Here is a 14,645-nt window from a genome sequence, read left to right as displayed (position 1 = left end):
AAATGTTAACGCAAGTGCTTGTGAGAGCACTTTTTATGGAAATTGGGTGCACCTGGTCTTTGCTGGGCACATCCACCAGAAACAGAGTTTGTGACTACTTCGGAAATATGCCCTCATGCATACACACATACGTTCCCATTAATAAGCTTGGATGTCTTCCACCTAAATCTTAACTCGTATATTTTCTCTGTTCTTATAGGGTGATCGTGGTGATTCTGGCCTTCCTGGGGATGCTGGAGCGAGAGGCAGTAGAGGAAAAGAGGTAAGAATCATTTCATAGTTTTGCATGAACTTTCCCATCCTTGCTTTTTCAAATAAACTCTACTTAGTATGCAGATTGCAAATCCTGTCTTCTCCTTCCTCTGATGATCAATGTAGTCATTATTCATGAAAATTAATTCAAAATACAGCAGGTCAACTACTTGACTTGGAAGCTCTGTTTCTTCGGCCAGAGAACTGTGGTTACTGGGTGCAAAACACTCATGATGTGTAGAGGAAGTCGGAGTGAGGTGTCCTTGACACAGAGTACGTAGGATATCACACTATGCCGCTGACATGGCATACCTCACTTTTCTATTGACGCTATATGTTCTCCTACACTGTTAAGTAGTCCAATCATAATGCTTGAGTGAATATAATGTTCCAAACAGGATTAGACATAACAATATGAAGACACCTTCGGCAGTTTTCAACCTGACAAACAACAGTGACATTCACACTAAAGTTGTCCCATAAGAACAGAGAGCTCAATGTGTCACTTGCCAGACGATGATTTACATTATTCTGCTTAACAATTACAGAAAGCTTAACTATTCTCTGACTGTGAATTTGATACACTAGATATGGCATGCATTAAGTTTCAAGTTGAAGATTGTGTTGCCTGCCAGCAACAGGGTCCAATATAGGTTGAAAAACCTTTCCCAGGTTACCTGGTGACATATATATATATATATATATATATATATATATATATATATATATATATATATATATATATATATGTTCGATGACATGTGTAGCTGCAGATACACATGCTATGCACAGGTCCTGCCATCTAGTGTTGGGCTCGGAGTGTTACAAGTTGTTTTTTCTTCAAAGAAGTCTTTTCGCAGGATCGAGTGACTCCTCCCTTTCGGCTCCATTGCGCATGGGCATCGACTCCATCTTAGATTGTTTTCTTTCCGCCATCGGGTTCAGACGTGTTTCTTTTCACTCTGGTAGATCGATATATATATATATATATGTAGGCGAGGAAGGTGTGCCCTAATTTTAGAGATATGTTTGATAACATTAAGATTTTACAAATCCAAGAGGTCCAACAGAGGCACAGTTTACCCAGAATTAACTTTCTGTTAAATCCGTGACTGGCCCAATGATCAGGAAATCTTGGGGGACACGGGTAGCATACAGAGTGTAAATCTGTTGCTCAACACACAAACTGTTTAGTGTGGAGGGGATACACCTCATTTAGCTCAGCATCTGGTGATGTTAGCTCTATAATCCAATAGTAAATTAAAAGGGAGAGAGGTATGGGGGATAAACCTGAATATTATAGTAAACAGTATTAAATCTGACAAAGTCTGGATAAAGGTGCATAGAGTCTCCCCTAATGTAGATTAAAGTTGATCCCCCATAAACTTTTGCAGAGAATGTATACAACTGTCAGAATTCAAAAAAGCTTTTCAGTAGCTGTGAGTGTACTCTCCCGTAATGGAATAGTAGGTTCATCCCTTTATCATCTAATCTTGGATTGTGTGCTAATTCAAAGATAGTTGAAAGGAATATGTGATAGTGTGATATCAATTAGAATTAAACAATCATGTCCTCCTTAGATATATGAGAACATTTTATACTGTTTTTAACAAGGAGACAGATTGATATACTTAAGTTGATGGCAGGGGCTCTTATTTCAGAGACTGCGGGTCTCTAGATTAGTCTATATTCCATTGTACTAGATGGCTTAAATCAATAATGGATTTAGCCTGGATCATCATATCAGATTCCTACTCAGTATGTCAATCCATTTTACACTGAATTCCCAAATAAAAGTAACTTTTTAAAGTCAACATTCTGTAATTCATTAATCTGACACAGGAATCTAGCTTTACACAAATAATATCTAGTGACCTAAAACTATTTGTAGAATAAACAGGGAATGCACTGCACAGTCACAACTAGCTCTCTAATGTGCATTTGCATATTCTTAATTGGTAAATGTAAATTACAGGCTAGCAATTTGACTGTTTTTTGGCTAATGATGTGTACATTAAAAAACTGTGAACAACTCATCTAATCCTTTTGAATATTGACAAGAACCAATATAAATCATCTATTAGAAATAAACACTGTAAAGGTAGCGAGAAATTCAAGACACAGCTCTTTTGAGCACTGCGACTCTTCAGCTGACCAGTATGTTAATTCCATCACCTTGTTAAAATGCACAAGATTGACTAATTAGACATTCTCATCTCAAGTCCCTCAGACCATAAGGCAGACTGTAAGAGCCTGATTCACAAATCCCTTTCAATATGCAAAAACGTTGATTCTGCAGCCAGAATACCAGATTTAGCTTCAGTAGTGAGCAGTCATCCTATACATGACATAATGAGATGTTGCCAGCTGTAATCTCACACGCTGTACCACTCAGGCTGTCCTCCTGTCTGCTTAGTAGGCCATCTGTCAGTGAGCCCAAGATGCCCCAAACCAGTGCTTAATTTGAGCCGGGGTTTCCAGTGCTCCGCACTGGCACTTAAATATCGGCACTAATGGTAGTCCCCATCTGGTGGCTGTCTAATTTTGGAATGAGTACAAAAAAGTTTGTTTAATATTTATATATTAAAAATGACTAACACCAGCTGCCCAAGTCATTCTTGTAGCTTTGGTCAGGCTGGAATAGTCTGAGGTATCACACTTGTAGGAGTGTCGTGGTTAGTGGTTGTGTTGGTACAGTCGTTGGCAGCACTGGAGGGAGCAACGGGTGGTGATAACTGCAGTGGTCTCCTGGCGAGGGCCCTGGCACTTCTTTTTTCACAAATTAAGCACTGCCCCAAACTCTTTTGCATGAAAATATATGACAGCATTGTGGACTGAGTGCTCCTGTGCACCACCTCCCGCCTTCTTAACACACAGGAAATGACCTATGGGTATTTGCAAACATTTTGCATGCCTACATTCATTTGTAAGATTGTTCAGATAGGTTCCTGGGTGGAAAATATATGATTGGCATATATTCCATTCGTACTTTTAGGATTTTTAGTACTTCTCTGAAAGGCAAGTGTGTATATATTTCTTTCATTCGTTTTGACTCACCTCATTTCCTGATGAATAAAGCAAGCTCATACATGGGCACATCATTGGAAAAGACAGCAAGAAATAAATGCATTCTGTCACCTAAACGTTTCAAAAGTTTTTTCAAAATGATTTGCGCTTTAAAGCATTTGAGATGTTAACGTCAAGAAACCTCCGTTGAATTTTAAAGATGTTTAGGGGCATATTTATACTCTGTTTGCGCCGAATTTGCGTCGTTTTTTTCGACGCAAATTCGACGCAAAACTATCTCCATATTTATACTTTGGCGTTAGACGCGTCTAGCGCCAAAGTTCATGGAGTTAGCGTCATTTTTTTGCGTGAACACCTTCCTTGCGTTAATGAGATGCAAGGTAGGCGTTCCCGTCCAAAAAAATGACTCAGAGGCATGTGCGTGGTATTTATACTCCCGGGCAAAAATGACGCCCGGGAGTGGGCGGGGCAAAAAAAACCGCATTTGCGCCTCTTGTTAACGCCTGGGTCAGGGCAGGCGTTAAGGGACCTGTGGGCTCAGAATGAGCCCAGAGGTGCCCTCCCCTGCCCCCAGGGACACCCCCTGCCACCCTTGCCCACCCCAGGAGGACACCCAAGGATGGAGGGACCCATCCCAGGGAAGAAAAGGTAAGTTGTGGTAAGTATTTTTTTTTAAAAAAAATTTGTGGCATAGGGGGGCCTGATTTGTGCCCCCCTACATGCCACTATGCCCAATGACCATGCCCAGGGGACATAAGTCCCCTGGGCATGGCCATTGGGCAAGGGGGCATGACTCCTGTCTTTGCTAAGACAGGAGTCATGTTAATGGCGCCTGGGCGCCAAAAATAAATGGCGCAAATCGGGTTAAGGCGATTTTTTTGCCTCAGCCTGACTTGCCCCATTTTTGGACGCCCAAACGCCATTTTTCCCTACGCCGGCGCTGCCTGGTGTACGTGGTTTTTTTTCACGCACACCAGGCAGCGCCGGTCGGCTAACGCCATTCAATAAATACGGCGCCCGCATGGCGCTTCAGAATGGCGTTAGCCAGCGCTAATTTTTTGGGCGCAAAACTGCGTTAGCGCAGTTTTGCGTCAAAAAGTATAAATATGGCCCTTATTTTGTAAAGGAATTTTAAGTGTAGTGAAGTGTATTTAACCAATATGTAAGATGTGTAGTTGTTATGGTTTTAACTAACTGGAACACTAAAATCAAAACTGTGACTGAATTCATTACTTTTCATCCTTGTTTGCAGAGCACAGCCAGTATTCCCGGGGATGCCGGATGGCCAGGGGCGCGAGGCCCTCCCGGAAGGATGGTACGTCATGCGATTACGCACCCTCTAATAAGAATGAAAGAACGAGGCACTGAGCAGGGAGCTGTAAAATACTTGTGCACTGAAAAAATAAAGTTAAGGATGCTAGTAACGTATGGGTATGGCGTATTATCGCGTGTTTATGTGAGCAAACATTTTTGTTTTGCACCAGACGTCTTGACCTTGAGCTGAAGGTGACGGCCAATGATGAGGGTAGGGTGCAATAATTAGTGTTAACGCACACCAAGACATTCATTAAAGTCATTCGTACGTGGATGTGGTGTACTTTACTTCCAGTACCACGTACCACTGTGTCCTGAACCCGTTCTCCGCCCAGCACTACGATTAATTTCCTGCACATCCATGGCAAGCCTGCATTTCCTACCCTTTCTCAATCATCTAAGCACGTTTTGTAGGGCCAGATGTACGAAGCATTTTTCTTGTTGCAAAGGGGCCGATTCGCAGAATCGCCCCGTTTGCGACTAGAAAAATGCTTTTTGGGATGTACAAAGCTCAAACTGCAATTCGGTAACTTGTTACCGAATCGCAAACGATTCAGTATTAGGAAGTGGTGGTGTCAAGGGCGTCCCTTCCTAATACCGAATCTAAATGGTATGTATGATTGTTTTGTGACCGCGAATGCGGTCGCAAAACTATCGCAGTTAGCACCAATTTCAAATTGGTGCTAACCCATTCACAAAAGGAATGTGAATGGATGCAAAAATATTTTTTCAGAGCAGGCAGTGGTCCCATGGACCACTGCCTGTTCTGAAAAAATGAAAAGAAAACTTTTCATTTTTGCTTTCGAAATGCATTCTGTTTTCCTTTAAAGAAAACAGGCTGCATTAAAAAAAAAGTACTGCTTTATTTAAAAGCAGTCATAGACACGGTGGTCTGCTGACACCAGCAGGCCACCATCCCTGTGAGTGCCACCATTCCTAATGGGATCACAAATTGCGACCTACCTCATGAATATTCATGAGGTAGGTCATTTGCAACCCCATTGCGAATCGCAGACAGTGAAACGTATGTTCCTACATGTGGCCCTTAGTCCCTCCCACCCACAGACTCAGATTTGCTCCTCACATATATATCCAGGCTACTGACTTGGATCTCAAGCTTACTCTGCCTTAGGGACCCAAGCTGCTCCTGAGTCCAGATAACACCAAAACATAACTAGGCTTTGCTTGTGTCACCTTCACAGGTGAGTGGCCTAGCAATGCAAGTTTAGGAACTCTCCTGTGCGTACATGCGTGTTTATGGTTAGGATCTATCAGCAATAAGCCAAAAAATGATGCAATAGAACATAGCCAGAATAATTACGATTGGTTCAGATTAATATTACAATCCCATCCATCACTGTTCTATTGCTGTTGTGTGGGCAGCACCGAAGCCCTACCGCCTGCAAAGACTGAGGTGTTTTTGCTGGCCTCCCCAGTACCACTTTCCCTTCCAGAAGCAGGTATTATTAGTCTTCCTGTGGTGATTATCTACTAAAATCGAAAGCTGGCCAGACCTAATGTTCCATTAAGTCTGTGAATTAAACATTCAGGGATTCTGAATATCTCCAAAAACTTGAAAGCTTAAAAAAAGCCCCAGGGGCCACAGAAAGGTCCATCAGTCAAGCTCATGAAGTATGCTACTGACTTCAGGCTTTCTTTAAAAAATGCACAGTAGGCTCTCAGGCTAGATACAAGGACATTTAGTTCAGGTGTGGAAGATGGTGTGGTAGACTAGGGTGAGAAGCAGGGAGGGCGAGACCTAATAGGACGATGCTTCTTGTTGAGGTCGGGGGCTAAGTCTGCAAAGCCACAGTCCTTCTCACAAAGTAATTCATTTTGTGGAGATTTTTCAGATACTGATTCTGTGTCATAGGCCTGAAGACCACAGGATATGGCATAACATGACATTTGACCCCACTGACATAACAAGAAGGTACATCCAACCTCTGATGCAGACGGCCGCCATTAATGAGCCAGCTCTTGTCATGTAGACTCTGTAGGCACTTCTATGTTCTATAAAATGACCAGAAGCAATTCTGATTGTGATGTGACTTTGAGGGTAAAACTATGCTATTAAATTACCCTTGACCTGGATGTGATGTTAAAAAGGCGTCCGAGAAGATTATTTTATTTCTCCATTACATAAAAACAATCTAAATGCCTCGTCGACATGAATATGAAAACTCACCATTGGACAGATTCTTGCACCTACAGCCTCTCATTAGCAGTAATATTACCCACAATTATTTACAAATAATATTTTTTGAACAAAGTTATTTATCAAGTGCCAGCGTGTAGGAAAGTACTCTCTTTCTTGGCTTGGTTCCCCCTCATTTTCTGCCTGTTGTCAGTGTGTTTGACTGTGTTCACTGGGATCCTGCTAATCAGGACCCCAGTGATTATGCTCTCTCCTTGTAAATTTGGTTGCTTGGACAAGCACACCCCACATTTGGCATACTGGTACCCCCTTGTAAGTCCTCAGTATATGGTACCCAGGTCCCGAGGGCATTGGGGTACCAGGGGATCCCAAAGGGCTGCAGCATGTAATATGCCACCCATAGGGAGCCCATGTAAAATGTGACTACAGGCCTGCCATTGCAGCTTGCATGAAAACGTCCATGCACATTTTCACTACAGGCCCTGTAAGTCACCCATATGGTAGGCCCTCCTAGCCCAGAGGGCAGGGTGCAAATACCTGTGTGTGAGGGCACCACTGCTTGAGCAGAGGTGCCCCCACAAACTCCAGCCCAATTTTCGTGAGTGCGGGGATGCCATTTTACGTGTGTACTGGACATATGTCCAGCTACATAATGGTAACTCCGGACCTAGGCATGTTTGGTGTAAACATGTCAGAATCATACCCCAATACTGTTGCCAGTATTTGAAGTATAATTCCATGCAGTCTAGGAAGTCCTTAGAGAGCCCTCAGCATTGCTCCTACCAGCCTTCTGAGGTTTTCCGGGCAGTCCAAGCTGCTGCCATCCCTCAGACATGTTTGTGCCCTGCTGCTAATTGATCAGCTCAAGCCCAGGAAGGCAGAACAAAGGATTTCCTTTGCTAGAGGGGGGTAACACCCTCTCCCTTTGGAAATAGGTGTTACATGGCTTGGGAGGGGTAGCCACCCCAAGCCACTGGTATGCTTTCAAGGGCACATTTGGTGCCCTTCGTGCATAAAGCAGTCTACACCAGTTCAGAGGCCCCCAGTCCCTGTTCTGGCATGAAATTGGACAATGGAAAGGGGAGTGACCACTCCCCTGTCCATCACCACCCCAGGGGTGGTGCCCAGAGCTCCTCTAGAGGGTCCCTTGATTCTGCCATATTGAATCCAAGGCGAGGAGAGGACTCTGGGAGCATCGGAGTGGCCAGGTCAGGCAGATGACATCAGAGCCCCCCCCCGATAGGTGGTCACCTGGATACGTGATCAATCCCCTTTCCATGGCTATTTAGGGTCTCCCTCTGGGGTGGGTCCTCAGATTTGGCTTGCAAGATTCCAGCAGGACTCCTCTGCAACCTCTACTTTAATTTCTAGCCACTAGAACTGCGACTGGACCCTCCAGAAACCAACAATCTGCGACCACAACGAAGCCTGTGCTTGCAACATTGTTTCCATGGCTCCTTCCAGCTTCTGCAACATTTCCCCAGCTGGGCATCCTCTTAGGGCAGCAAGTCTTCAGTCTGCACGAGAAAGAAGAAGGAATCTTCCTTGGAGTGAAGGAGTCACCAACTGCAATGAAGACCTGCTTAGTGGATCTCCTCTCATCCTGCGCTGCATGGATCCAGCATCATAGGTGGTGGTCTGAAGTAATGCTCTTGGTCCTTTCCCACTTTGGTGGAGATAAGCCCTTGCCTACACATGCAGGACAGTACCCCTCTGCACCGTGTCCCTTGCCGCTACCAAGGCTTGTTGGCATCTCCTTCAAGGGATCTTCAGGCTCCCTGTAGTCCCAGCACTCTTTCCTGCGATGCACAGCCCTCTGCAGTCTTCTCCTGCGGCGTGGGATCCTTTTTCAGTTGTGCTACATGGGCTCCTCTGTGACTCCTGGTTCTTCTTCCAGTGGGTCTCCTGTGGGGGCTGCCTTTTCTTCTGTGTATTCTCTGCCTTGCTGAGGGTCCCTCCAGGACTCCCCCCATGGATTGAGTTCTCCTGGACCTTGCTGGTCCCCGGCAGCTCCACTTTTCATCCACTGCGACGTCTGCCTTTGCCAAGGCTTGTTGGTGGCTTTTCCACTTCACAGACAGACTGCAATCTCCCTTACAGCATTAGACATCGACTGCATCCTCCAGGAACTCTTCTCCAGCTCCATGGCTGCATTGCTGATCATTGTCGTTCTACCATCAACCAACTCCTGCAACCACTGCTGGGTGGGTAGTGGCTCCTGCCACCACCGGACAGTCCTGTGACTTTGGGATTTGGTCCCCTTCTTCCACAGGTCTTCCCCTTCAGGAATCCACCGCTGTTTTCTCGCAGTCTTGTCTGGGTGTTGCATTATCTTCTTTTTAGTCCTTTTGGGTGGTTTGGGGAAAATCCAGTAACCTGCTCCTTTCTTCCTGGTCGCTGGGGGGCACTGTGGTACTTACCTTCGGGGTTCCCTAGTTCCTCCAGCTCCCCTCTACGCGTTCCACTTACCTAGGTGGGGGTTCTGCATTCGCATTGCATTTTTTTAGTATATGGTTTAGGCTCCCCCTAGGGTCACTATTGTCTATTGCTATTTGCACTGTTTTCTATTTCTATTTATGCTTATTTCTGATTACTAGTGTACATATCTAGTGTGTTACTTAACCACTATTGGAGGGTTGTCTCTCTAGTACTTTTTGGTAATTGTGTCACTAAAATAAGGTACCTATATTTTTGTAATACTTATAGTTTTCTTTCATGTGTGTAAGTGCTGTGTGACTACAGTGGTATTGCATGAGCTTTGCATGTCTCATAAATAAGCCTTGGCTGCTCATCCACAGCAACCTCTAGAGAGCAAGGTTTCTAGACACTGCCTACAATACATTAATAGAGGATACCTGGTCCTAGTATATGGTGCAAGTACCTTAGTTACCCACCACACACCAGGCCAGCTTCCTACACAGGATATTCTATTTGCCCAGAGACTTTATTGTGAGGCCAATCAATGGAATACATTCATGTTTAGGTTTGCACAAGTGTGTACTATGAGACTATTTAATATATCAGAGATAACATTTAGGTTTCTATACAGGAGCACAATACTATTGTTTTAAACATCAGTTTCTTTGACGACTGTAGTTTTATCATGCACACTACACAGTTATTACTTAATCCATGTAGTGTTGGGATAAATCTCAGAGAAACGCTGATGAGTCAGGTTGGTGAACCGACTTCACTCTGGCACCACAAGTGCATGATGAGAAACCAAACTTTGCGGCCTGTTCTTAATGGTAAACATAAATGGTTATATGTACTCATGTATATTTATTACTATGCCTAGGTGTAAGTTTTTTTTTCTATTCACTGGGTTACACTTAGGTATAGACTTTCATGATGCCCCCCCTTCAAATCAGAGGGTGAAGCCTCTTACAACAGGACTTATGAGTGTAAAGTTACTACTGGTAACTTCGCACATGTAGGTGGAGATCCCCGCATAGCAAAGTATAGGAAAATTAATAATGTTTATTGTCTTCTAAAAAAATATCTGAAAATATTTTAATGAGTAATGTAAAAATAATGTAAAAATAAAGTAATTCAAAATATTTATTATTATCCAGAGTGAAAAAAATAAAATGTAATATTGCATTAAGTCATCAAATTGCACACATATTTAATAATTAATTGATTTCAATATTTTCATATAATGTATAAATACTTTTTAAATAATAATTTAAGGGGCAAACTCTCCCTCACTGACATTTTTCACTGACATTTTAATTTACATTAATTGATAGATATTGTTAAAAGTTATGCACTTAATTAAATTAAATCATGTTTAACTCTTTAATATAATACTAATTTTACTCTTTAAATAATATTTACATGCACATTTATATACATAAACATAGATTGTGTGTGTATGTGTGTGTATACATATATTGTAGACATGTATGTTTGTGTGTGTGTATGTATGTGTGTGTGTGTGTGTGTGTGTGTGTGAGACTGTTGTTATATATATTATTTCCCTGCTGCCATTGTCTTTATGGATTTGTGTTGCAGTACCTGTGAGTGGCCATATGTGGTGCGGGGCTGGGCTGGAATGGAGTAATTTGAGTTTTTTATTTTACACCTTTAGGGCTGTAGTTGCTTCCAACATTACAACAGTTCAAATAACATTTAATGCCATTTGTCTCTGATTAAAACATGAGGTTTCGTTCCTGCTTGGTATTGCATCTTCATTATCAGAGGAAGAGTTGAGTGTGATGAATTGGATCAGTAATTTCAAAATTGTAATTCATAAGCATACCGAAAGGACAATTTTCAAACCTTTGGAAGTGCACAGACAAAAACAACTGTTCAAAAGAGGTCATATACCTGTCCTGCCATACACAATGGGTTCAGAAAGCCTTTAGCACAAGGATTTGTGAACATGCAAACAAATAAAAAATGCACTAATCCATCGTCTACGGGAAGGGTGTTCCACAGTAATGGGCGATGCTGTTTATAAGAACCAGAGGACTTGACTCTGATTCTCATAAAGTTTATGTTGGTCTGGCAAATTGTTGCTTTATGAGCAGACCAGAGATGTCTGTTGGGGATGTAATTAGTGACCAAAGCCTTTAGGTAACTACAGCCCTTGTCCCAGAGTGTCTTGTGCATGACACATCATTTTCAATCCTAACCTAAATATCAGTGGGAGCATTTTTGTCTCATTTTGCTGGTTACATCTCCTTAAAGTGCATTCTTGTTACTTCATTTCTTTGTAGCTTTTTAGTGTGTTTTTGGGCCATACACAAATATTGCAATACATTAGATGAGCCCAGACTAGTACCCTGGCCAGATCCTCTGTTGATTGGAGTGTACCAGACGAAGAACCTTTTGGAGCATGATCATTCAGGTGTAAGTTCTATTTCCTGAATCCTGCAGTGGACATAAATGAAAATATTGCACATATTGTTTACTGGTGGTTTAAAGGGGTTAATTACTGGATGATCTCAGTAAACCATTGACTGCCATGCATAGGGTGAGGTAAGATCAGGCATTGTCAGTGGTACTACATTGGAGGTCCTCCAGTAGTGGCTGCTTTCAGCAAAAAGTGGTGGGGCCATTGTGGGGGACAATAACAAAAAAAAAGATAACTTACCTGCTGTCTCGCCGCCTTGGTGCTCTTTTGTTCCTCTGCTGCTAGTGCACAAGCTCCCAGACTAATTTATGCCAATCCAGACTAATTTATGGCAATAGAGGCGCTGCTCTCATGCTGGTAATACTATTACCCAGCAAGAGAGAATCACTGGGATTGGTCTAAGCAGGCTGGTTTTGCGATCTGACAGGGACTGCTGTTCTCCACCCGGCTGTGGAACACTCCTCAGGTTGGAGAAATCTAAGTGCGCATGTCGGTTAGTCCGTCCTAAGACAGCCTTGCCAAACCTGCATGTGTGCTTGCAGTGCCCACCACTCCTTCTCCATGCTTGTTGCTCCCACCTTCAAGACTCAGCTGCGTGATGAAAAATAAAATGATAATAACATTTTTTTATCGTCATTTTATTTTTCATGTTTGCATCTGCTGGCTCTCAGCAGTGGGGTGATGCTCCTTGATCATAGCAGAGGAGCCGTTGCTGAGGTCCTCCTATATATTTACGAGTGTTGTGTCAGTTCCATCACAGGCCTGAAGTCTGACTGCTATCTGTGCAGTAGGGTGTGTTGTGCGCTGTGTTTTTGGAGTGATTGAGTTACTTCTCTCTCCAGCATCATTTTGCTGCAAAATAGATTGGAGATGGAACCCAAGTTTTTGAGGTCCTTGGTGGTTTGTTTTTCAGTCATACACATTGACGCTTGATGAGTTTAGGTATTCAAGCCCTGGCTGAAACATGTTTTTGTAAACGTAGTAATGTCAGTGTCCAGCTTAGAGATGATTTCTTATAAATATGATTCAGGATGTGATCCATGAGTGCAATGCATATTTGAATTTGTTTGCAGTCACTATCATTTTGCATTATTATAGAGGCTCGAAGTAGACCATAGAAGCATGCAGTACTAAGTAAAATAAACAGAATATAGTGTGCAATATTAATCACCAGTGCAATACAATACATATAGCTTTAAGAGCCACTTTCTATAATGTTATATTCCTTTTCTGCAAATTTAAAGCTATGATCTTTATCCGCTTAATTATTTACTTATTTTTGTTCATATAGGGGGCAAAAGGAGCAAAGGGCCAGGCACAATCATCAGTAAGTATCTATGTATGACTCCGGTTACCCTCAGCAGCTGTCACTAAGGGACTGATCGCTTATTTTCTGTTAATTCTTTATTTTCTACAGCCATGTGATCTCATCGAGTTTATTCGAACTAAATGCCGTAAGTATGTTCTTCTGAATGCACGTATTTACCATCAATTTCTACACGCTTTGGCAATGCCAATAAATCTGCCTCTCAACGAATATCGTGAAGCAATGTGAAGCTTTACAAGTAAATAGCATTGGAATGGATATGTATTTGTGTGGAAGGAAAAAACTGTAGAATAATGTTGGTGAGGTTAAAAGATCAGGTGACAGTTGCACTGTCAAGTTAAACCTAAAAATCCATGTAGTTCAATGATTGACCCCCTCCCATCTGTGCTGCTGCCAGAGAAAAACTATATAAATTATCTTGTTAACTAAGACACTTTAGTAGCATTCCAAAGTCATGTATGTACCCCTGAAAGTTCAAGCTTAGGCAGCTGGATAAATAAACAATATGTTCATAGCTGCCGGGCTAAACGTATTTTTTAGAGAAAACACAGAACTTCTGCCCAGTCAAAACATGTAGTCCTGGCTCCCAGCATGTGGGTGGAGCCAAACCCCTCTCTAGTAATGCTCACATAATTGTCTGGCGACAGCTGCGCTGTCAAGCCAAACCATAAAAATGTGAGTATGGCATAAATCAACCAGGTAATGGCGGTAGCTACCTCTTCTGCACCCTTCATCGGATTTGTTTCTCAACTAAATTCCAGCTGGCCATACAGTAAAGCAGCTGCTATAATCAGTGACAAATCCCCCACATCTGATTAACCCACAGCAGCCAGCTGGGCAAAGGACATGACATGGCCACAGTGAGTACAATGACAGCTGTATTAGAGCCTCTCTCCATGTTTTCTTTATTTTTTATGCATCAGCGATGGTCTAGGGGTTTCAACAAGCCTGGGCAGCCTAGATGAGGAGTTTACTATTCCAACTCTCTACCTATGTTGTATTCTGAGACCTCAGGGAAGTGGAGATGAGAGCACTAACGTAATCCTACACTTTGGGCCTCATTACGACCTTGCCTGATGGGATTCTCTGTCACAAACGTGACAGATATCCCGCCCACCGGATTACAAGTTTCATTATATCCTATGGCCAATGCGGCGGTCCGAGTGCCACATTTTGACCACGGCAGTCGTGGCGCGGTCAGACCGCCAAGATTAGTCATCACGGCGGTCTGGCGGTTGTGGCGGTCCTAATCCTCATTCTCCGTCAGCCATTTCATGACGGTAACACCGCCATGAAAAGCCTGGCGGAGAACGGGTGCAAGTGGCCCCAGGGTGGCCCCTGCACTGCCCATGCACTTGGAGTGGGCAGTGCAGGGGCTCCCCTGGCCAGCACCCTCGCAATGTCCACTGTCTGGTTTGCAGACAGTGGACATTGCGAGGGTGCTGGTGCACCCTGCATCCTACAGCATTGCCGCCGGCTCGATTACACGCCGGAGACAATGCTGTAGGGTGTTTCCCGCTGGGCCAGCGGGCGGAAACTCAGGTTTCTGCCCGCTGACCTAGCGAGAAACTCTTAATGGGCCAGGCGGGGAGGTAGCCACTGTGGTGCCAACCTCCCCGTTGGATGTTCGGTGGACGTGCAACACCTCAGACGAACTCGTAATGAGGTCCTTAATGTCAAACATATTATCAATAATTGTACAAGTA

The 14,645-nt window shown here is 43.3% G+C and overlaps 1 protein-coding gene across 1 annotated transcript in view; it reads left to right on the top strand.

Moving 5' to 3' along the window:
- The window catches only part of COL6A6 (collagen type VI alpha 6 chain), a 446,491-nt gene that overhangs the window by 404,715 nt on the left and 27,131 nt on the right, over window positions 1–14,645 (top strand). Inside the window, exons 31-34 of the mRNA XM_069212366.1 lie at window positions 200–262; window positions 4,532–4,594; window positions 12,904–12,939; window positions 13,030–13,153. Of these exons, the coding sequence (XP_069068467.1) occupies window positions 200–262; window positions 4,532–4,594; window positions 12,904–12,939; window positions 13,030–13,153 (286 nt within the window). The remainder of the gene's footprint in view (window positions 1–199; window positions 263–4,531; window positions 4,595–12,903; window positions 12,940–13,029; window positions 13,154–14,645) is intronic.

The sequence above is a fragment of the Pleurodeles waltl genome, chromosome 10 (assembly GCF_031143425.1).
Source record: "Pleurodeles waltl isolate 20211129_DDA chromosome 10, aPleWal1.hap1.20221129, whole genome shotgun sequence".
In the NCBI taxonomy this organism is placed as follows: Eukaryota; Metazoa; Chordata; class Amphibia; order Caudata; family Salamandridae; genus Pleurodeles; species Pleurodeles waltl.
Note: the sequence above shows the minus strand (reverse complement) of the source record. Positions and strands in the feature narration are given on the sequence as shown.